This window comes from Eretmochelys imbricata, chromosome 2 (assembly GCF_965152235.1).
Source record: "Eretmochelys imbricata isolate rEreImb1 chromosome 2, rEreImb1.hap1, whole genome shotgun sequence".
Taxonomy (NCBI): domain Eukaryota; kingdom Metazoa; phylum Chordata; order Testudines; family Cheloniidae; genus Eretmochelys; species Eretmochelys imbricata.
In genome coordinates this window covers 87,707,849-87,733,029 of record NC_135573.1, presented here as the reverse complement: position 1 = coordinate 87,733,029, position 25,181 = coordinate 87,707,849, and the positions used below count along the sequence as shown (strand labels likewise).

Below are 25,181 nucleotides of genomic sequence, written 5' to 3'. Positions count from 1 at the left end.
TATACACTATAGCCTCTATTTATTTTAGTACACTCTTAATGCTTTGTACTGATAGTAATTTAAATGCCTCAATGAAATATTATAATGTTCTATTACCCATTTGTTATAATTCAATGACAAATCTTGTCAGATTTGCATCACCTCAGAACTACATATCTTACCCAAACAGGTCCAAAGTTCTCTTTAAATTGCCTTTCTTATTGTTTACAATTTATTAATATAGTCAATAACTACAGATGGAAAAAATTGAATTCACACTCTTTTCTTTATATTCTGATTACACTTCAGAATTTCTCACTCTTCCCTTGCCTCTCCTTAATTTTCTACTGTGGGGCAATGCAGACCATGTTCAATTTTGGAAAGCAATAATCAGAGGCATAATTTTTCACATAAACAGTGAAACTGCAGACTACATGATACATAAACATTCTCTAAAAATTAATTCATGATTTTATGCTCTTGTATTTGTACTAGCTGCTACTCCAGTCTGTTGTTGAAGCTAACACATTTTGGATGAGATACAATGTCAATCTGTACCATACAAATGGTAGAGATTTATCTAATTTGTTATAGTTTATACTGTTGTGCTCGGCTCATTCATATTTTTTGCTTTTACTTCAAGTTTTTTACCTTTCCATTTTTCAAAATGATGAGAAAGGAAAAAAATAACAACTGCTTTCACACTGGATTGCAAATTACTGACTGAACTGATTTTTTTTCCCCAAATTTGAATGGACAAAATGGGCACATTTTGCTGGCTTCAATTACCTTTGTGCCAAAAACAGACATTTTACAAGTATGTAAGGCCAAATTCTTCTCTTAGACCTGGTCTGGAATCCACAAAATTCCAGATCAGTTAGCTGTGTCTTTAAGGGATTGAAAACAGCCTCCATACTGATTATGAGACCCATCAATCTCCTGAGCAAATGAACTAATGCTCACTTTCCAGCACAAAGCCTAAATAACTGGTTTGTGGCCTAGAGTCCTTTCTGGGGGCTGGGGAAGAATTACCATCTTCTTCCAGGCCACAAATCAGCAGTGGATCTGCTCCTGATGATACATTCGATGACCTGCAGTAGTAGGCTTGTTTCTGGTTGCCTCCACCATGTAGGGAGAATGGCTGGTAGATTTGTGATTCCTTCTTTACCCTTGCTGTGAATCTGCCCCTTTAGTGACTATATGCATGCAGTACCTAAGGAGGATTCCTTGCATGGGTTCTCCAAATCTTGTTCCCTACTCTCCTAACCATGCAGCAGAACTGTATTGATTCCCCTGATGACAGAACCTCCCACACAGCCATTGTTCAAATAATAGTAACTCATTACAATGTGGCCCTGTATCCCTGACTGATGCCTCTAGGTGTTATTGTAATTATAATACCACATTCATATTTAAGGCTACCATTTTATTCTCACCAAAGCCTGTAGTAAATCCTTATCACAATAAAAAAAAGTAAAAAAAAGTCTTAATATTGTGGACATTACCACACTATCAATTGACTTCTAATCAATTCAGATTTCTATTTTTATACAAATGGAGCAGGTTTACAGTTGGATTCTGTGCTTCAGCACTTCTGGTGAAAATAGCCATCAGTGTTATCATTCTATTCCCTCAGTATAATTGTTTTAATTTTAGCTGCTTTGTTTGTGCTACACATGGAAAACTTGCCTATGTTTAAAATACTACTTGCTTTTGCGGCACTGTTTCTGAAGGAGAATACCTGACCCTGAGAATACCTCAGTAGTACATTGCAAAAAAAGAAAAAGGTGGCTCCCATGGCACGCCTTAACATTTTCTTGTAACTATTTTGTTTTATAGATGAAACTGCCATAGCAAAACACATAAAAGAACAAAAAGGGCAATAAATCACAAGCGACACTCCAGCCCATTAAAATGCACTCAGCGGGTGTTGCAGAAAGTAGAAAATGTTCTTCTCACTTTACATTCTGCCCAGCTGAACAGGGAGGATCAGAATCCTTGAACTACTACCAGCATAACAAATGAGAATGTTGGAGCTCTAAAGGAAAAAAACGGGATCGGAATTTCAGTATGGAGATCCTCTCTCACACGGCTTCCTTGTCGTGCAAGGAAGTGACCCTGTACTTTACTTTGACATTTCACAACAGAAGGTGTTCATTCTCTTCTTGACAACTGTGCATAACTCCCATAGATGTCAATGGGAGCTATGTAGAAGTATCAAGGCAAGAATAAGCTCATGACTGTGTTCATCCTGCAGTAACATCTGTAAATAGCGGTGTTGTATTGTCAACAAAGCATGGGTTCTTAGTTACCCAAAGCAGTGCTTCAGATTTCATTGTGTCACAGTACACGTGAATTGGGGAGGGTGGAAGCAGCATCTTGAGAAAGGTGTAACAAGCACAGAGGAAAGACAAGTAGACCTAAAGACCCCCCCATGCCCCTTCCTCCAAAAAAACATAACAAAGACATGACCACGAAAGAGAGTAACTCCCCCTCCAGCAAAACAAACTATGTAGATGAGTGGAGAAGCATCAGTCACTACATTTGACCTGAAGACCTGCTGTTACAAATCAAAAAGATGAATAAGGAGATGAGGGAAGAGTACCAGGCTGACATTAAAGATATAAAAAATGAAATTAATTAGATTAATTGGAAAATATCAGAAATTCAACAAGCAATGAGACAGCATTATTAACCTAGATGAAAGAATCCAAATAACTGAAAAAAGATAAAAAGAAACAGAATTAAAACTGGAGGACATGGAAAATAGAGAATACAAGAGCACCACAAGGATTAAAGGTATTCCAGAGGAGATTGAAGGGAGAAATTGCTGGACACATTGAACAATATTTTCCATGACATATTAAAACTCAGCAATAAGGATTATATTCATATTGAGAGGCTTCCAGATCCCTTTTCCCCAGACCCCCAGCAGGCTCCAGACCTAGAGAGGTGATCGTCGGCCTACACTACTATGAAGACAAGGATAAGCTACTGAGGGCAATGAGGGAGAGAACTGAACCACAGATGATTCTAAACCAGCCAATACAGATTTTCCCTGATCTTGCAACCTCAACCCTTAGAAGTGAAGAAAACTCTGCCAGGTGACCACAATTCTTAGAAAGAACAATAGAAGATACAAATGGGGGTTCCTATCCAGACTATCCATTAAATGTACAAATATGTACAGCTCAGATCCAAAAGAAGGGGAACAGGTACTTTTATGGACACTGGAATAGACAAATCATCTCAATCTGAATGGGATCAAACGCATCGGTCCCACAGGTCACCAACAAATCACTGGGAATCGGTGAGAGCAAAGAGAAATGGAATTGCTCGAAACAGATGCAGCAGGAAGACACCATGACAGAAATGAGAGCAGAAGAAGCAGTCCAGATCCCAAAGAAAATGATTTGCTAAGACATTTCAATAAATAATGGATATTATAGTCATGTGGTTACAATGATAAAGGAATACAGTTAAATGGAAACTGGGCTGTATAGCCCCCAGGATATTTTACTCTATGTGAATAAAGTATACTTAATGGGTACAACATTACACTGAATTTAGTGCTGCAATTTATATTACAGGTGAAGTTAATAACAAAATAGTAGGAGACCCAGATCTCCCCTCCTGAAGTAAGTTTGACTTCAGAATTATCATAACCATTCCAAATTTGGAGAAAGGTCATCAATGGTGGAAAATTTTCAGAATACGTGAACTCAAAGATAAGATAACAATCTCATCATGCCTGATATGTATCACAGACCTCTTTCTTTAATTAATGTGATGCTAAAAGACTAGCAAATGGATTGTCATCTTGCCCATATATGTTCACCCTGACCAATCTGGGTTCGTTGTTCATAGTCATCTATCTGATAATATCAAAAGAACTCTGAATTTGATCTATGACGTTAATTCTGGCTATTTTTCCTGCACTCTGCTTTCTTTGGACACTGAAAAAACTCTCAACCAGTTGCAGTGGGAGTAATTCAGACAGATTTGGACAAGGTTTGGTTATGGAAATCAGTTTTATATTGGCATATCATGCCTATATACTGATTCTCGACCTTTTCATTGGTTAATGGACATCAATCTCCCCCTTTTAATATGTCTAGGGCAGTGTTTTTCCAAACCGTGGGTCACGGCATGTAAGGCACTGGATCGCCTTGCTCTGGTCAGCACTGCTGACCGGGACATTAAAAGTCCTGTCGACGGTGCTGCCCAGCTAAGGCAGGCTAGTGCCTACCTGTTCCAACACCACGCTGCGGTCCAGCCCGTAGGCGGAAGGGTCACGGGGCTCTGCAAGCTGCCTCCACCCCGAGCACCGGCTCCGTACTCCCATTGGCCGGGAACCGATCAATGGGAACCGTGTGTGTGTGTGTGGGGAAGCAGTGTCTGGGGGCGAAAGTCGTGCAGAACCGCGCCTAGGAGCTGGACCTGCTGCTGTCCGCTTCCGGGGCACAGCACAGTCTGCGGTGCCAGGATAGGCAGGAAGTGCACGGAGCCCCGTGGCCCCCCTGCCTAGGAGGTAAGTCCGCACCCCAACCCTGTGCCCCAGCCTTGAGCCCCCCAAACCTAGAACCCCTTCCTGCACCCCAAACCTCTCATCCCTGGCCCCAGTCCAGAGCCTGCATTCCCAATCCAGAGCTCTGACCCCCTCCCCACCCCAACCCCCTGCCCTAGCCCAGAGCCCCCTCCTACACTCTGAACCCCTCATTCCGCAGCCTTGAGCCCTTCCCACACCCCAAACCCGTCATCCCCAGCTCTGATGCGGTCACGGGCATCAACAATTTTCTTCAACTAGGTCCCCAGAAAAAAAGTTTGAAAACCACTGGTCTAGGGTACAGGACAGGGTTTCTTGTTAGCCCCCCTGTTTGCTTTGGCAATGGAGTCTTTTGCAAAAAAGGTGAGAAACAGCCCCTTGGTAAGGTACATCCAAATGCAAAACAGCGTTGTATTTGACAATGCCTTGTTGTATTTGCAGGATCCAGAAGCCTCATTAAAAGTTACAGGACAATTGAATTTGGTCAGGTTTCAGGCTTCCAAATAAACTATGATAAATCTGAAACTTTAGGAATTAATTTTCCCCAAAGAGTCACATCTAACTGTTGTCAGGTACATACATTTAAATGGATAAAGGAATCTTTAAAATATGTAGGAATAGATATGGTGTAGAAACTGCATTTTTAAGGCAATTACCCCCCACTGTGGAACACAATAATAAAAGGAATAAATGGAGGAATGGGATAAATATGAAATTTCTTGGCTAGGTAGAGTAGCCTCAATTAGTCTCTAAGGTGCCACAAGTACTCCTTTTCTTTTTGTCCTCCCAAAGTTATTTTTGTTTCAGTGCATCCCTGTTGGTATCCCTGACATAATATTAAAAACATGGCGGGTTGCAGTATTAAAATTCAGAGAGAAACACAAAAGACAAAGGGTGTATTCTATAGATCTGTATAAGTCTACAAAGTGGGGTGAACTAGCTTTCCCTAATTTGGCTTATTATTGTTATACATCTCAACTAAAAGATGTGATCAATTGGATTAAAATAAACCATCCACACACTGGGTAAAACTCAAACAACACTGAAACCCAAATGTAGCTATTCAGAGTAATTGTTGGTTTAAAAAGATATCTATGTCTCCAAAAATAAAAGAATCATCCATTCATCCAGACCACCTTAGCAGCTTTGGATACATTTTTTAAATTCCTATCGCTGAGGCCTCTTCCTTTTCATTAATAATTCAAAGTTTTTCCCAAGGAAAAAGCAAAGTGACTGTTCATTGTGGGTAAGAGCTGAGATTACTCAATTTGGACAAAAAGAAAAGGAGTACTTGTGGCACCTTAGAGACAGCTGTTCCTTGGTCTTGATCTGAAATCACACCAAGATATATGTAATAATGTAAATAATATAAAGATCCTGTACTTTAAATATTTACAAGTCAAATATTTTATTGTGAAATCTGAATACAAGGCAGCTCTATCTAGACCATTAACCACATTTGAGGAGTTGACCAAGATGCAAGCTGGAACAAAAAGTTTTATGTCTGAGCTACATACCTTTTTGACTGAAAAAGATGTTGATAAGAAAACAACCCAGATGAAAAGATGGGAGGAGGATTCAGACAAAGAAACTGATCTGGATGAGGGGGTCTCTATATGGGAAAGGGGGTATACAGCTTCAATTTGTGTCACTCATAAGGACATTTTTTATGATTACTATATAGATGGCATTTGACTTCAGTTAAGATCCATCACATTTTTGCTGCTAGGACGGTACTCTGCTGGAGGGATTGCAGGGAAAAGGGAAGGTACATTTGGTGATTGTGTAGATTCCCTGACCTGCTTACTTAATGCTCCAGTAGAGGATCAACATTTTAAACAGAATGACAAATTAACTTCTTTTTATTATTATTAGCAGCTAGACTTTGTATCACAATTATTGGAAAAATGTCACTCCTCCTCCTCCTAGGAGGTCCTGTCTAATGACACGGATAAATGGGAAAATAATCCTTCCCAAATTCACAATGCTATAGTTTGTTTTAACAAACATTTAATGCGAAATTGTGCTATCAGTAATACTAGTGTAAATCCAGAGTAAATCCACTGACACACACACACAAAAAAATCAATCTAGATCTCAATTCAGTCAGTCAATGACTTTCCATGCAATTACTCCAGATTTACATTGTAATGACTGAGAGCAGAATTTGGCCCAGTGTATTCCAATAACTCTCATGTGGTAAATTTCACATTTTGATAAATCTCTAAATGTTATTCGGCCAATAATTCCATAAGGCAGAAAAAAACAAAACAATTGGGATTAGTTTTGTATCAATTTATAACATGGTTCTAAACTACACTGCTTATCTAGACCTTCAGTTATCTACAGTGTAATTAATTTAAGCTTTATGAGTGTCACTATTTTTTAGTTTTTCTAATTTTAAAAAGTATTTTTATTCTAATGAGAAATTACAAAAAGCCTCTGATGTATCTTGTTTGAATGTGAATCATCACATTTACAAAGACACTGCAACACAAAGTTTAGCCTTCCAGCTGCATGTGTAACAAACAGTGGTTGATAGAAACAGTGTGTTGATGGAAATCAATCTGAATAGCATCTGGTACAGTAGGTATCTGTGCTACTAAATCATAAATGAAAATTTTTTAATTTAAAAGTAAGTAGCCCAGACACTTTACAACACTTAAGGAACATGCATTCAAACATGAAACATTTTAATCCTAACTCCAAGCATGTTATTTCATTAAAATGTTGGAAGGAGGAAAAGAGATGAGGGCCCAAAGAATACCAAATATGGACATTCTGAAACTGTTGAATGAAGTGTCTTACAAAATGGTGAAGCAAGGTGCAGTATCTTACAGCCGTCTCTTATGTGTCACTCTGCTTTAATCCCAAAATAATTCTTATTTTATTCTAATACACAATGTATGTACTAATTTCTTGTGTGTTTATTTTCAGACGACATTTTTCATGTTGTCCTTGATTTTTTCCCCTAAGTATGAGAACATATGAATTTCATCTTCAACTTTCAATAGCAAATGAAAAATATATATAAATACAAACCTGTCTACCAGAAATATTTTGAGAACTTCAAAATATCTAAACATCCAGAGTGGCTTAGGTAAGTGATTTACAATGAGGGAGCTTACTCTAGATTCACACATGAGTGAGTTGTGGTTAAGGGTGGTTGGAAAATAGGGTTTTACTATGTTCACAGTATTGCCCCTTTTTAACCTGTGCAGCTAGTCAAAGTTTGGGGCCCTGGGGATGTTTCAGCTCGGAGCAGAAATGGATGATGAAGTCTGGTATTTTCTTTGATGCAAGCATGTTTATTTATAAAGAATGTACAAAGTCCTTCTTCTCCAAATGAAGGAGGAACCAAAACACAGGGGATAGCTTCTTTGTTTACAGCCCCAAGCCTCTTTAACCAGCACCAGACTCGGAACCTTACTGTAGACTTCTCCACTGTCACACCGTTCTTACAGACTGCTTCTTGGCTTACTTCCTGCTTCCAAGCCTCTCTGTTTGTTGTCTGCTCTTCCTTTCTCCTCCCGTTCCCAACAACTTCACTAGACTTTTTGCTCATCCACAGATACATACATGCACATGGTTAAAACAACACGCAGCGAAACCCTATGCCTACATGGTGCTAGTTTCTGGCCAGACTCCATTATGCCTTGTTTTAGGTATGGACCCTTAATGGCCTCTGACAACTAACTTAAATGAAGAGTGTGTTCACACATAGCGAGGTTTTAACTCAACCCATAACAAGATTTAATCCAGTTCATAATAATAATATATTTATTTTGCTGGATTTTTGTGCCCCCAATTTGCAAATAATGGCAAGTACAACCGATGCCATTTAGACGCTTAGCTACATAATACGCAGGTACAAACAGGTAGTTAAACCTGTAAATGACACCAATCACATCTGCCAACCATTGCAGGTGCAAACATGGAGCCCATGTTATGGTCTAAAAATCAGGGCCAGACAATATAGTAATTGGTCTGTAAGAAATACTTTCTGTTCCATGTATATGCAGTCAATTCTACTGGCATACGATGGACAGATACAATATATTGAACTATCTCCCTATCCTTCTGACCGTATGGGTGAACTAAGTTAATTATTTTTGTAATGTTCAAATTGAAAAAAAAAGTCCCTGCATCATCCAGCTACTGATAATAATATATTCACTGATCAATTCTGTCAGCTTTATTTGCCTATTTTCCCCAGTTGCTGACAAAACTGAACAGTTGCCTCGGCAACCCACTATGTGGTACTAACGTAGTCCCAGTTTCATCCAAGGCATTTAGCAGCAGCCAAAGGAGAACTGCCACTTGCGGCTGCCTCCAGTCGTACGATCCAGGCCATGGAGAGGCTGTAAGGTGAAGGGGGGCTGTTCCTAAACCTGGCAGCCCTCTTCTTTTATATATCGGAAGGGGGGAAGAGAGGGGAAGGACAGCATGAAAGACTAATGATGAGAGACAAACAATATCAGGGAGGGCCAGGACAGGTTGCTGACAGAGGAGGGAAAGAGCTGAGTTGGAGAAGGTTTGTACTGAGAGCTGAGTTGAACCAGGTTGGTTTAGTTGAGCAGGGAGAGCAGCTGGCTTTACCAGTGTTTAGGAAGGTGGTCAGGATTTTTAAACTGTGGGAGAAGCATTTTAAAGTTTAAACTGTGGGAGAAGCATTTTCCTTCCATTTCCCACAATTCAAAAACAAATGGAAATTCCCCCCCACCCCAAGGTGTTAAAAATCAGAAATCACTTTTGGGTGGAAACAAGCAGGGACATTTTCAATCACAAAAGTTATATGTTGAAATATACAAGCAGGGGAAACAGGGTGTTACAACAGAAAATGCTATGCAACCTGATTTACAATGCAAGCCTCACAGTAAGCAATAATCCAGTCATATCACTAAAATCCCCCCATGGAGAAGACTCTCCACAGGCAAATTCTTCCATGCAGAAAGGGTGCTCAAACACCTCTTTGACCAGTGTTTCCTCTCAATCCAAAGAGGGACCTTCACAACCCAGAAGTCAGTACAAGGGCAGTGGATGGGCAATGGATGTCCCAAAGGAGTACGCACATCATTCCCTGCTTCCTCATGCCCAGCATTGGTGAGGGAGGCAATTAAATATGGACTCACCCCCTTCAAAAGTGGGAATTCCCTTTAAGGGGAAAACTGGGAGCATAAGTCTTTATAACTTGGTTCTATTAGAGTCATATCACTGCCATTGAGAGGGGAATTTGCTGGAGACCCAGAGAAAGCATGAAGGCATACATATCTCTGTGGATGAGCCTGGCCTCCTGCTGTTGTCTTAGGATTCACAGGGTTTGTGGTCAGGGTCCATTGCTTGTTTGTCCCTCACTCTTCTTTGCAGCAGAACTATTAGGGAGGGATCTATTCAGGGAAACTGAGCAGATACTTCTTCCCTTTTAGCTGCCCACTTATTATTTGATGTCTTTTCTTTTACTGTACAAATTATTATTGCGCAGTAAATGAAAATTTGAAAAACTGTAAAAGCAGCAGATCTGAAGGCAGTTGAAGCATGAGGGTTACTAGGAGTGGCCTTAGCCACTTTTGTTTTGTTATGAAGTATCCATCGAGAAAGCAGCAAATTAAGTACTTTGGTATTTACAACTATGATATTTCCTGTTCTCTGTGTTAACTTTGTAAACATTTCTCTCTTGCAGAGTGGACATCTTTCACTGAGTTTCTGTAGCTACTAAGTTTTGCATCAATAAAAAGCTTTAATTCTCAAAATAGAGAATGTCTACGTAAGCACATTTCATTCTTGTGCCAAAGTCGTCAGAACTTGCTGAAGTAAGTGGAAGAGACCTTCCTTGTCTCTTCAAAGCTTTACTTTTATTCTCCAGAAAAGAACCCAGAGAATGTAAGTTTTGAAAGTGCCTGTGGACAGTGCTTCAAAGAGGTAAGATATTTAGCTTGTATTTCCCTTACCCCCTGCATCTTCTCACCACATTTTTCTCCTTATTTTCAATAGAAATAATTGTATATGAATCAGTTAACAGTTTGTCAACTACAAACAAACTAATTTAAGTGAAGGCTTGAGTCTTATATAATCATAAATAATATATAAATATATATACACAACAATGGTGGATCATCTGCCTTTCTATGTTATGTTGATATCATTTAACTCTCTCTCTCTCTGGTTGGCTGTAACAGTATCCAGATGCCAAAACATTTGAACTGTTTTCTTCCCTTCCAACAGCAACATTTGGATCCTTCCCAAGTAATTATGCTAGTAATTTTGGAAATGCCTATGGGTTTATCATAGCACCACATGTTGATGGAGCAGATCTAACTTCCTATATTACATATTCCATCAGATTCACCTTAAAATAATTTAATGCACTTTTCTTCTGTTTCAGAATACACTGGTTTCCAAATTCCTCAAAAGCTTTATGAGTGTGTTTATTTTATGAGAAAATGAATAATTTCCCCATATTCATAAGGATTTTTTGCTACATTCTGAACTGGCCTTGGGCAAACCATAGCCTAATAATGGTCTCACATGTGTACTGAATTTATTTTGTAAATTAGATTTAAAAACCTTACAACTTTGTGCATTTCTGTATGTCACTTTGTAGGCCTTTTTCTTTTAAATCGAAGACCCATCAGTGATCAATGTTTTTATTTTATTTCTTTATCTTTAATGTTATGTACATTGAAATACTGTTAGATACAACTATCTTCAAACCACTCTGCAGTTAAAAAAACCAACCACAATATTTTCTGATTTATGAAAGTGTCCCTCTCTGACCCCAAATAAATCAACAAGATGATAACCACAATGCCTTGATCTAATAATGCAGGAAAAAATAGATACACACACACCCACACACCCACACACATACTTATATAAAAACCCTGACTGACGTTACAACTGCTGCAAAGCTAGGACAGCTATATTTCTTGAAGGAACATCCCAAAGATCAAACACACAATGAAAACATGCAGTGGAGTTGTTTTACATACATGGATATAAGTGTGTAAGTCTTTGATGCCAAGCACATAACTTAATTCAATGGATATAGTAGCTGACAACCCCCCTCCCCCCAAAAAACCCTACATAGTGGTAAACAATCTATGAGCAGAAAATGAAGAACACATGGAGGGAAAACGAAACAAAGAAAATGACTCTGAAATGTGCAAGATGACTTGTCTATACTTGAATGTCTGACCTGTTAGCTGGTCGTCGCCTGCAGCAGGGGCGATGCGAATGTATGGTGTTGTAAGCTGAGTCACGATTATCGCAGCTAAGGCAAAGGAAGATTTCCAGGTCAGCATGCATGAGGAAGAAAAAGCCAGACTGAAGCTATGCTAGCAAGAAGAATCTTGGTCAATATTATTGTCTCAAAGTTTTACCAAAAAACCCCAAAACCAAAAACAGATGAACAAAAAACCACGAAAGCGCCTCTTCATCATGAGCTTTTCTTATTTTGTTAGTTTGGTTATTCTGTGATATTAATAAGCTTTTGTATGTAACCTTCATCCAGAAAAAGGAATCAAAGTGTACTATTTAGCAATTACAAAACTGATTAACTAAAGATTGAGGCTTGGCTCCATTGGCCACATCATTGGATTTAATCTGCAAAAATTCAGTGCTTATTCAGATAACTCCAACCTTAATTTGTCAAGGTAAATCACACCAATTTCTTTTTTGCTTTTTAAACTTTCACAGTACATTTTTCCTATGTTTATTTAAAATATCATTTTCCTGTACAATATTCTTCAATTATAGTTAATACACATTTTTTCCTGAATCTTCCTGATAGAGGTCCTAATTTTTCAAACGCAAACACTTACACATGCGAGCAGTACTACTGACTTTTCACATGCTTTAAGTTAAATGTGTGTAGTTGCTAGATTGGGCCTAAACAAGTTTATAGTCTCCCACTAAAACAATGAAAGGTGAAAGCAGAATTGCCTACACACCTAAAGTATCTTGACTCTTCTTCATATAATCAGAAATGTACGGTAGAAGGGACCTCAAGAGGTTATCTAGTTAAGGCCCCTGCACAGAGGCAGGCCCGAGTATACCTAAACTATTCCTGGCAGGTGTTTGTTTTTGGAGGGCTGTACAAACAGATAAGTATTACTCTGGTTCACAATGAAATCTTCTGATTCTTTAAAAAGAAAAGGAGTACTTGTGGCACCTTAGAGACTAACCAATTTATCTAAGGTGCCACAAGTACTCCTTTTCTTTTTGCGAATACAGACTAACACGGCTGTTATTCTGACTTCTGATTCTTTGTTTGCCAGAAGCACTATGGTTGTCATTAAATGGTTAAGCACAGTATGGTACATATAGATTAAGAAATACTTTAAAAAATTAAAAGGTCAGATCCGACATGATGCAGCTGGAAAATGATGCAAAGAAAAATATTGGAAAATTAAAGATAAGATTATATGAAAGATCGCTAATTTACATAGAACAGCCTGGGTGCTATTAGAAATGTGGCAACGAGTGAGGAAAATAGATCATCAACCATCTGTAGACAATTAAACTCAAAACTGCTGCTGCATAATATTTTGAAATACCCCTCTGCAACACAGTGCTGCTAGTAGCTACTAGAGTACTGTTGCTATTGGATTTAAAATATTATAATAGCCTTTTCTCTCTCATAATTAATGAAAGCCTCCCAATGTTGCAAGAGCAGAATAATAACCTCTCTTTCTGTTTGGTCTGAGAATTGGAGTCTTAAGAGATGCCAAAATGGTCACTATTCAGACATTGTAACAAGACATAGCAGGAAATACATTCTTAATATAATCAAGAATCACCACAACGTTGATAATTGTATAGTTAGCATGCTTTGGTGTTTTTCAACCTCCCCTTCACAGATTTTTATCATCATTTAGCTTAAAGAAAGAGCAGACATATGAAAGCCATTTTTGTTACCTGCATGAAAATCTATCCTGTTTTTATTTTAATTATCTCATCTCACATAGGAGGCACCCCTTCAGTCCTCACATTTGTATGCACTTTGAATAGTCATAAAAATAACAAAAGCCTTATTTTGCAGCACCAGAACACTCTTCACCGTACTCAGATAAAAAGAAACAGGGAGCCCAGTCCGTCCATCTCCCAGCGCAGCCAGTGGCAAGGCTCCATTTGATTTCTAAAGGAGCAGCACTGGGCGCTTCAGTTATACAGAACCCAGTATGCTGATCTTAAAACAACATTATAATCATGGCAATCAAGATTTTTATATGATCTCTGAAAGTCTATCGGTTTCATTTGTAAAGAGCTAATGCTTACAAGACGTTTGTTTCAACTGTTATGCACTGAGGATTTAAAATAATGGAATTACAAAGTATTATCCAGATACAGACATAGAACCTGCATCAGAATACACCTGGGTATGGCTATACAGGGTTAAGGCCATCTTTTGTAGAAAGCCTTCAAGTAAAAGGATATTTTGCACACAAGACATTTTCTTCTCCTGCTTATGCTGACATTTCAGTGATTCTACAGAGCTTGTTCATGTGAGGTACTAAGCACATTGGCTTGGATTCAGAAAAGCAGTTGAACATTTGCTTAAATTTAAGTACATGCACTGTCCCGTTGATTTCATTCAGGACTACCTGTACTTAAAGTTAAGTCTTTGATTAAGTGCTTTGCTGGATCAGGGCAAGAAACCTTTCCCACAAAGTGTACAAACATGAGAAAAGCATCCAACATACCATGGATTAACTACTGCAAAACTCAATCCATGTTCTACCACAATTCCAACTGCATGAATGTCTTGAGGGGGACACAAAACTTTTGACTAATATTAAATTGAGACAACCAGGGGGAGGGTGGGAAATAACTAAAAGGCTTTAAAGACCATGCTCAAATCAAGTCCTGGATTCCTCCTATGGGTGCAGACTTCAAAACCTGCTGGCTACATTCCTTGAGTGTAGACAACCAGGTGGCTTTGCCAAAACCAGTTGGCTCAGCTGATCAGTGGGTAACCTGGGCTAATGAGAATTTGGAGGAGTATATTGACATGCTCCCTGGACGACTCAAATTCCACAGAGTGGAGCTGCAGAAGCTTTCTACTCGGGTGGAATTTAGGAGAAAAACAGCAACTTGGCTGTACTGCACAGCTAGTGGGTTTTACAGGATGCATTTTATGATACAGGCCCTGATCCACTTAATATGTGCTTAACTTTAAGCACATCAGCAGCCTGAGTTTAGTCAATGGGACTATTAATGTGCTTCAAGTTAAGTGCATATGCAAGTGTTTTCGGGATCAGGGCCTTAAAGTATATGACAGTCTGCAGGGTAGTAAGAACTATAAATGGTTGCAACATTAGGTCTCACTTAAGAACCAGATTCTGCCACCTATATTCATGATTAATGAATGAAGAGATTTTGCTCTATCTTTAAAAATCTTCAAATTTCAGTCCTTAAGGATGATTTCAGCCCAAAATACAAATGCTTTGGAAAGTCAGGAATATGTTAAAACAAATGTGATAATGGAGACTGTTTTGCAACCTTTTCTATGGGAAGCACAAGTGCCCGCTGTAATACGTATAGCAACACAACCACAGAACACAGCTATAATTGTCTAATAACAGCACTTTATATGCATTAAAATAATCACATCAGGTTGTATAGTTACAAGCAGTATAAAGCTTTACTGACCCAGGGAGATCACGGTCAGAGATAGAGCCTCTTGTCATAAAGGCCTCTCATTTCCTCAGAGTAGGGAAAGTGTACACGTTGCACCAGCCCTTTGGATGGTTCACACAGATCCCCAGCGTATGGTCAACCAAGTCAGCAGACAAGTATAGAGGGGAATGGGTGTGGGGTCATGGCCCCCCTTCTTCCCCGTGGCAAATGAGATGATTTGCACCTCAAAGATAAGGGGTCCTGCTATTCTATTTAGCACTTGTGGGAAACCCAAGGGGTGAAAGGCTCACTGCTCCTTAAGCAACCTTGCCAGATACAGGCATAATCTGACCTTTAAACTACAGATAAAACAATTAAAATATAAACAGACTCTGCATGTCATTTTGAGCAACGAGTGAAATTGCTCTGTATTATGTCATCAAAAGTTTAGTGGCACAGGAAACAATGCTTTACAGCAGCACCTCATTGAAATTGGAACATTTAGGATTGCAAAGCCCAGCATGCGGAATTCTTGTTTCAAAGTCCTCACCTCTTATCTCTCTAACAATCTTATAGGCTTGACAAAGATATTACAAAGTACTCAGAAATATGTTTTCAAAACATAAAACAAATTGACATGTGTTTAAAATAAGAGCTCCATTTTCTCACGTCCCTTTCAACAAATAGGTTACTTTGAAATGGTCTGTTGCTATGAAAGCAATTTCATTGCACAAAGCAATTCTCATCTCAAAATGAGCATTACAAATATTCCATCAAGTGGTCCAAATGATTGAACATTCATTAGCAATTACAAATAAAAATCTCTAAATAATTTAAAAAACTTGTTTATCGTGATTTGTGGTGTAAATTAATCAATTGCTGGATTCATGTATGCTACTGGAGAACAGTCTAGTGTTTTACTTTCCACTGAATTCATCTGTTGTTCTATATTTCATCTGCTTAGAATGAAGATACTTGAAAGTTAGTAACTATTTACTAAGCAATGGGCTCAGTAACTTGAAAACTAGGGATTTTTTTTTCATTTCAAGATATTTGGGAACTAGATGAGAAAAGTGACCAAAATTCCATTTATTGTATTAGGGAGGCTGGCAGTCCACCCTCAGTTTAAGTTTTCAGGCACAGATGTGAGGCGCTACATGCTGACATTTCTCATGTCAAAATAATAAGGGTCTCATCTACCTTATCTAGGTATGGTGAAAAAAGGACACCTGTGGTTGCTGAATTGTAAAATCTCCTCATGTTGATTCTGCATGAGGTTATGTTGAGTCACTTAACCCGAGATGTGTGATCCTCCAAAAACGGACTATGACCAATTACTTATGAAATATTTTTATTGCAGGCTGTCCAGGCACCCAAACTAGAAGGCAACATTTCCCTTCCCTTTTCTACCCTTCCACCTCTAAATTGCCACCCCCAAATTTTCTTTCAGACCTCTGTCTTGTCATCCAGTGGAGGTACTAAAGACATGTGGCTATACTCAGATACACACAAACCACTCCCAGTCTCCAAAGCTAAAGCATATCACCTGAGCAATATGACTAATCTTTTCTACTTGGGGACCAGGATTACAGCTATTGCTGTCTGAACTCGTATCTCCTACTGGGCAGTACAGTGTACTGGCACTGCAGTAGAAAGAGCTGGTCTGTGAACACCCTCCACTTTTCTTTTATAAAGCAATTCAAACACCAGAATTGCTTATAAGGAAAGGGTAATTTTTCACTATTCATGTGTGCAAACAGCTAGTGGGTACTCTACTATCAGCACTTTAACAGTCCTATTATATATACAAATGTCAAAAATACTTATTTTGAGATCATATAAAAACCACAGAGTATGTTTAAAAAGAACACTTGTTCATGTAGGCAACTAAAAATGTATAATAAATTTGTGCTTTTGTAGGAAACTTCCTAAGTCTCAGCTAGACATGTGAGTGATTACTTTAAAATACAGTGTCAGGTTCAGAGATGTCTTTTTAGCCAAGTAAACATTTCTGGAGGAAGGCATAAATGTATGAAAGAGAGGTCAACAGATTTATATCCAGAAAATTTGACTCAATTTAATCATACCTTTTGTGGCCACCCTGACGCAGTCAATTTTGGTTTCCTGTGTCAAATAAAGAGGAAAGGTCATTTCTTGTGCTGTATCCAAAGCAAAGAAAACCATCTATCGTTCTATTTTTAAACTGTTGATAAGATCTAAGAAAATTGTCCATTCTGTGTGTTTGATCACACGTTTAACAGTCTCCAAAATGACTCCAATGCACTTTTCATGGTATGGACAACTAAAACACAATACACTTGGCCATGTGCCATCAAAACTTCACTTAACATTCACTAAAAGATGAAATAAACGTATAGGACATGATGTATGCAGCATATTTTCTTTGGTTATTCATTGACTTTAGGAGATTTTTCTTTTTCTTACGAGTAAGTACAGTACTAGGAATCATACTAGACAATTTAAGAAAGAAAATAATCAGTGGTGTTCACATTTCTGTACTGCCAGTGTACTGTGAAAAAGTGGCCATTATGGTATCTGGCAGAAAACATTTCTAGGCTGTCAACGGAGACAGCCAAAGCTTATCAGGAATTGAAGGGTACGTCTGCTCAGGAAATGAAAAACAATCCAGGAAGAATCAGCCAGATGAAACATGATCTCCAAGGGCCTTTGTGCATACTTCTCATTTCAGTTCCATCTACTTATTTTTCTTTTACTGTTTTTCTGTTTCTAATTCAGTCAAGACAAGCAAAAGTGAAAACGGAAGTTCAAAATATTATAAACCAAGGTAATATGATTGGACAGACCAAGAATACATATGCTATTGAAACAGTAATCAAGTTTGGCTTGAACTTCACCAAAGTAGCCACAGCATTTCTCTCTTTAAAAAAGGCAGCTAGAAAGAAACACCAGCCAACTTTTGGAAGCATTAGTAAGAAATGAAAATAAAGCAGAACAGTGGTATTTCTGGCAATGATGCCCTATCAGGCCCACTCTCCACTGACAAAAGTATGTGGTGTCCTCCTTTCCCTTTTCTGTCGTCCTTAATTATCATGCAACACTGTTATTTTTTAAACTCAACTTGTTAAATTTCATGGTTTCTTCATTCTCTCATTAGCAACTACACTGAACAATACACAGTCCAGAACCAACAATCTGTTTACACACTAATATTGCATAAGACTACACCTGTCATAAGACTTACCCCATTGGCTCTGCTAGCAGCTTGGAAATAAATGCTGTAGCTTTTATGAGGTAGAAGAGGAGTGTTCCAGAAACCACTGTAGGTTCTGTTATCACCAATGGTAAAAGGCTGAGCCCCTTGAAGACTGTTGGCTGGAAACTCTGCAGCAAAGTAGTATTGAGAGTTCAAAAGCGAAGCATTCTGGAAGTGAATGGGCACTGGGTAGCATTTCAGGATTTCAGTTGTCTTTTTGGTCCTGCGAGGGCGCTCTTCCTCAACAACTATTTGATAGACACTAAGAAATTGGAAAAGAAAGAATGAGAGAAAATATGGGTTATTCTAAGACATCTGAATCAGCCAATTCATTATGAAATCACATCAGCACACCAACAAATATTTATGGAAAAGGTGATGACAGCTGAAGGCAAAGGACATAAAAACACACTGTCAATACTCAGGTCTATAAATTTACAGTACACATCCCCTTCTCCTCCCAAATAACCTCATTTCTCTTTGGAAAATAAAATTGGCTGTGAATATCTAAGACTTTTTATATGACAAATAACACAGAATACTTCCTAGTTGGAACATACATAGAAACATATTTGATGAGTATTAAAATGTTGAACAAGTATTTTTTTGTTTACAAAAAGTAGATAAGAGGCTGTGGATTCAATCCTTTAACCTGTTAACTTGCTTGAAAAAAAAGCACAACTATCAATACGGACAAAGAAAGGCGAGATAAATAGAAAAAAATCTGCCAAGGAATCATATTTGCTTAACTGTTGGCATTACAATTGCGTATGAAATACATAATAAAGTGAAAATCTATTTAAAATTTTGGTAGCAGACTGTTATTCGGGAAAAAGAATATATTTTCTGATGGCTAAAATACAAAAGTTTTTTTACATTTATTTTGTTAGTTATATTTGAAATTTGGTAACTCTGATAACAGTGGGGAAACCGAAATCCCATTCACTAATGCAAAACAGAAACAAAATTCTAAATAGTCTAATTGCCTAATTCTGCATAAACTTTCTGTTAATAGTGAGTGCATATATTCTCATAATTGTATAATCGTCATAATTCTGATTCATTAAAGCACTTTAGCACATGTTTAACTGCTTTGCATAATACAGATGGACTTAAACACATGCTTCTCTTTAAACATGTGCTTAAGTGCTTTGCTGAATCAGGGCCTAGAAGAAACTGCCCGTCTTCCTCAAACGTAAAAGCTCATGGACATTCAAACAGGAACCGAGGAAACATTATTTCTGAATATACATGAAAACAGTGAAATCATAACATTCTTATAATTGTTCAAAACAGTGCTTCTAAATTTCTCAAATGTGAAACCCATCTCTCTAAAGAGGATTTGGTTGTAACTTTATTGCTTCCCTGGGGACTAATGACTCTTGATCATTATCCATCTCCATGAGAAGGACAGTGATCATAGATTGCAGGAAGAGAGTTGGTAAGGCTAGCTAGAGTATTTTTAGGGTAACTAAAATGTAATAATTGACAGCATTTTCTTGTGTAGTTTGTATGTATTAACACATGAATTGCATTTCAAGTATGTAATTGCTACAAAGCCACAACATTACATATACTTTTGGAGGGTACAGTCTCCCTGATAAATTATGATACCATATTTTGTTCTGATTATTAATAATTTTATTACTATAGCACTGAGGGATCCTCATAATGGACCCCATTGTTTTAAGTGCTGTCCCTGCCCCAAACAGCTGATTACTAGTTTAAGACCAGCACTTTTTTTTTTTAAACTGGACCAGCAAACATTTGTATTGAACCACCAAAGGATTTCTACTGAGAGTTGGTCACATTTTAAAATCACATGACTCTGGTTACAATCTTGCTTTTCCCTCAGCTTAATTTCTGACATGATTTAGCAATTGATATGAATTTCTATAGTTAGAGATCATTGCTTTATGCTACTTGGAAGTTAGAAATTCATGCCTTATACCATTTCAAAAGGTAAGCATCCATGGTTCTCAATGATGTTTGATATGCTGTTACTGATGGACTGCAAAGCTTTGGACCTTACACTTGTTCTGGCCCTTAAGTCTAACAGTTCTATTTCTGCAGAAGTCCAGGACCAAGAAATCCAGGACTTCGGGCCAAGATAATTTTAAATGCCTGCTTGAGTTTTGTTTAAAATAAATATTCTTTTCATTTTCCACACAGCAATTATAACTGGAAATTTTAAATGTTTTAGAAACAAAATTGTCCTTCACATGTGTCTTTACTCTGGCAAGTTCGTATTAGTTATACCACATGCACTACTCCATGTATATTACGTTTTCAATGCTTTCCATCTATTCATCTTCAGATATATTAAAGAAAGAACTAAGTTGACTGGAGCAATTTCCAACCCAAAATGTCATTTCATCCTTACACAAGACAAATTAGATTTGCAAGCATCCAGACCTCAAATCTATTTGCTCTTTAATAATTTAAGAACTGAAAGGTCAAGCAGCTCTTTTCTGTTCCCCTTTATCAAAGTCCAAGTGCTAATGAAAAATATCTAAATCCTATCTGCTGCCCAGTTGCCACACATTGCTGTCTCTCTGTTGTAAATTAACACATTATAAGCACCTGGGTCAATGGCAACCTGACAGAACTTTATGAGTAATGTATTACATTTGTATAAATGAGATCATCTTGCTAATGAATTTTATAAAGTCACCAATTACAATTATAATCCAAAACCTTGCTCAAAATCTTACGGTTAAAACTGCTTTCTTTTAATATGTAACAACTGAATTGCTAATGCTGAAAAGGGATCTTAAGGTTCAATCTTAGTGAACTGAGTAAGCACTGAATCAGAACTCTATTTTTCCTCTAATATATTAGTCATATTTTCCATTTGTTTAATGTTGCATTATTCCTTTTCCATTCATACAGCCAAATTTTAACTCGAATACAATCTATCTACCTGTGATATGAAAATAAAACCTACACTGAAGTAGACAGTGCAAAAAATATACTAGATATTGGTATAACTAAAATGGAACTTTCTTGAGGAATGAAATTTAATTAAGTTTAGTTTGTGCTATGCTTTTCTACTACAAGACTCTAAGGCCTCAGTAAGTAGAATTCAAAATCTCATTTTAAGCAGAATGACATGATATTCAATCTAGAGAAGAGCATCTGATATTTTTCTTTAATTTGAGGATTCAAATGTTATGTACAATTTTGAAAAATGTGGGAAAAACAATTCTTGCAATTTTGATTTTTTTTTAATACCCCCAAACAGGTTCCAAACTTAAACAATTAAATTAGATACATTATGGTCTTGTGTGGCCTTTTGGGTACTGTATAAAATACTTATTGGTTGGATCATTTTAATTTATTTGGCTTCTCACAAATTTATTGACTTCTGGGTTGCTTAAACTAAAGTAGACACTCAAAACTTCTCCTAAATTTCTAAATGTTACCAATGAAAACCGAATATCAAGTATAAGAAGAAGTAAGAAAAAGAGGTTAAACACAACAACTGATATTATTGACAATATTCAGAAGACTGAAATAAAGAACTAGGGTCCCAATTCATTAAGGTACTTAAGCACATGCTTTTATTTAAGCATGTGAGTTCATGTGCTTAAAATTAGGCATGTACTCAAGTACCTTGCCAAACAGGGGCCTTAAAGCTTAGCAAGGCATAATAAATCAAATCGTAATGATAAAATTATATTACAAAGTGGCAAACTTATTCTGTACTTATTCTACTCAAGGAAGCAGTTTTTATACTAGTATGAAACTACGGACCCTTAATACAAGTCTTTAAAATTTACCAGTCGAGCTTTATGTCACCTGAAAGCTATGGAACTGCCAGTTCCAGTTCAGTCCAAAGTAATTACAAATTAAAAAGCGTAAGCAATCACTATTACTGAATGTCAGTTCCCAATTTCTTAACCTGCCTCAATGTTTTCAACGGGTTGAATCGATCAGATTTTTGTCTGTTGAGAAGAAAGATGTTCCTGTAATTGAAGATGTGCATTTTTAAATTCCTGTCACTGTTGTCCGTATGTCTGAAGTAAAAAGAGGAATAAGATGATTTACAGAAGTTACAGGTTCCATAGGCTTGGTCATATCTCTGTGTTCATAGGATGGTTGGTTCCCCATGACAAGCAGGAGAGGGACTAAAAAATATGGTATTCAGTGCTAATCACCTGCTGAGTTTTGAACAGAATGATCCCACTATAACAAAACGATGGTACAGGAAAATAGTGTTTTTTTATTTACTTGTAAAATAAGCAACTCAAACCTTCTTAGCCCCTTCTAGGCAGCCTCTCTGCAGTCATTTGCAGCAAGTCTTTCCTCATCTTTGGCCAGTGCAGTTACAGGCAACAGCAGAAAAGCTGAACTGTTTTATTCAAATCTGGGAAAGACTAAATCTCCCTGTATCTTACACTGGGTGTCAGAGGGCTAATGGTATATTTCACCTACATTATAGTGCGAGGAGTCATAGGCAGAAATATCTCAATAGCCGTAATTGAGGAGATAAAAGAAGGCTCAGTTTGAGACCCTAGAGATACTGCCAAAAGTTAATTCTCAGGTGGCCTAAATAAGCTATATCTTCACAGCCCCAAGTCCACTAGGGATGCATCTAGTTTTTAATACAAAACCCTTAAGCCTTTTTATGACTGCCAAACTGTTTCGCATGGATAGTCTCAAAGACTTAAAAGTCACGGTTTACAAAGGGGATTTTCTGGCAAAAGTAGATCCAAGCAAAGCTTTCCTATGCATACAAACAGGAAATCCCTAAGGTTCTCCTGTAGAGGAGTACTATATCAGTGGAAAGTAAAGTTATTTTGCCTGTGTATTGCTACAAGGGCATTCATTACAAGAGTGTGACCAATTATTCATCTCCTAAGGGCCCTGAGAGTGAAAATGCTTATTTACTTAGATGATATCTTAGTTGCAGAAGAGTCAGAGGAGCTCTGAAGACTGCATATTCTGGCCACAGTTCATCTGCCATGAATTTTAAGGTTTCCATTAAATACAGAAATATTTATATTAGCCCCTTTTCCAAGTTTAGACTTTCTAGGATTCAAAGTTGATGGCAGGATCTTGACCCTGAACAATCCCTAAGATGATACCAGTCAGCTCTGTGTTCTTGGGGAACCAGGGCACAGTATCTAGCCTCTCTGACTCATGGAAGACACCCCCCTCCCCCACCAGTCTCTGCTTGAACCAAAACTAATCAGAGAAAAGGACTGCAGAAAGCAGTGAAGGGCGTTGGGAGACACACCTAGACCCCTCCTAACAAGGGTGACAAGATTAAGAAATCCCCATTAGCATACAGAATGGAGAACAGAGACAACTCCCCTAGCCTCATCTGCATGAAAGATGGGACAGGGATTCATCTCATTAGCATACGGAATGGAGAACAGAGAACCGAACTGAACTCTGGGACCAGAAAAGCAGGGAAGCACTGCATCATGGGGGATCTCTGCTCCAGATGTTAATGAACCTACGCTTGCACACACCCAGCTCAGCAGTTATCAAACCAATTCTAGTAATGAATCCTTGATTGATATCCAAAATACTGAAGCAGCCTAGTTGCACTGTCAGCTCCCTGGAAGAAAACACCACCCATAGCCAAGAGTGATCAGCTCCTATTGAATAGCCTAAAGAATCATAGAATCATAGAATATCAGGGTTGGAAGGGACCCCTGAAGGTCATCTAGTCCAACCCCCTGCTCGAAGCAGGACCAATTCCCAGTTAAATCATCCCAGCCAGGGCTTTGTCAAGCCTGACCTTAAAAACTTCCAAGGAAGGAGATTCCACCACCTCCCTAGGCAACGCATTCCAGTGTTTCACCACCCTCTTAGTGAAAAAGTTTTTCCTAATATCCAATCTAAACCTCCCCCACTGCAACTTGAGGCCATTACTCCTCGTTCTGTCATCTGCTACCATTGAGAACAGTCTAGAGCCATCCTCTTTGGAACCCCCTTTCAGGTAGTTGAAAGCAGCTATCAAATCCCCCCTCATTCTTCTCTTCTGCAGGCTAAACAATCCCAGCTCCCTCAGCCTCTCCTCATAAGTCATGTGTTCTAGACCCCTAATCATTTTTGTTGCCCTTCGCTGGACTCTCTCCAATTTATCCACATCCTTCTTGTAGTGTGGGGCCCAAAACTGGACACAGTACTCCAGATGAGGCCTCACCAATGTCGAATAGAGGGGGACGATCACGTCCCTCGATCTGCTCGCTATGCCCCTACTTATACATCCCAAAATGCCATTGGCCTTCTTGGCAACAAGGGCACACTGCTGACTCATATCCAGCTTCTCGTCCACTGTCACCCCTAGGTCCTTTTCCGCAGAACTGCTGCCTAGCCATTCGGTCCCTAGTCTGTAGCGGTGCATTGGATTCTTCCGTCCTAAGTGCAGGACCCTGCACTTATCCTTATTGAACCTCATCAGATTTCTTTTGGCCCAATCCTCCAATTTGTCTAGGTCCTTCTGTATCCTATCCCTCCCCTCCAGCGTATCTACCACTCCTCCCAGTTTAGTATCGTCCGCAAATTTGCTGAGAGTGCAATCCACACCATCCTCCAGATCATTTATGAAGATATTGAACAAAACCGGCCCCAGGACCGACCCCTGGGGCACTCCACTTGACACCGGCTGCCAACTAGACATGGAGCCATTGATCACTACCCGTTGAGCCCGACAATCTAGCCAGCTTTCTACCCACCCTATAGTGCATTCATCCAGCCCATACTTCCTTAACTTGCTGACAAGAATACTGTGGGAGACCGTGTCAAAAGCTTTGCTAAAGTCAAGAAACAATACATCCACTGCTTTCC

At 38.4% G+C, this 25,181-nt stretch overlaps 1 protein-coding gene across 1 annotated transcript in view; it reads right to left on the bottom strand.

The window, feature by feature from the left end:
- Window positions 1-25,181, bottom strand: part of PTPRM (protein tyrosine phosphatase receptor type M) — a 688,077-nt gene that overhangs the window by 235,869 nt on the left and 427,027 nt on the right. Inside the window, exons 12-14 of the mRNA XM_077809062.1 lie at window positions 18,366-18,639; window positions 17,230-17,266; window positions 11,721-11,795 (exon numbers count right to left, since the gene is read on the bottom strand). Coding sequence (XP_077665188.1) covers window positions 11,721-11,795; window positions 17,230-17,266; window positions 18,366-18,639 — 386 coding nt within the window. The remainder of the gene's footprint in view (window positions 1-11,720; window positions 11,796-17,229; window positions 17,267-18,365; window positions 18,640-25,181) is intronic.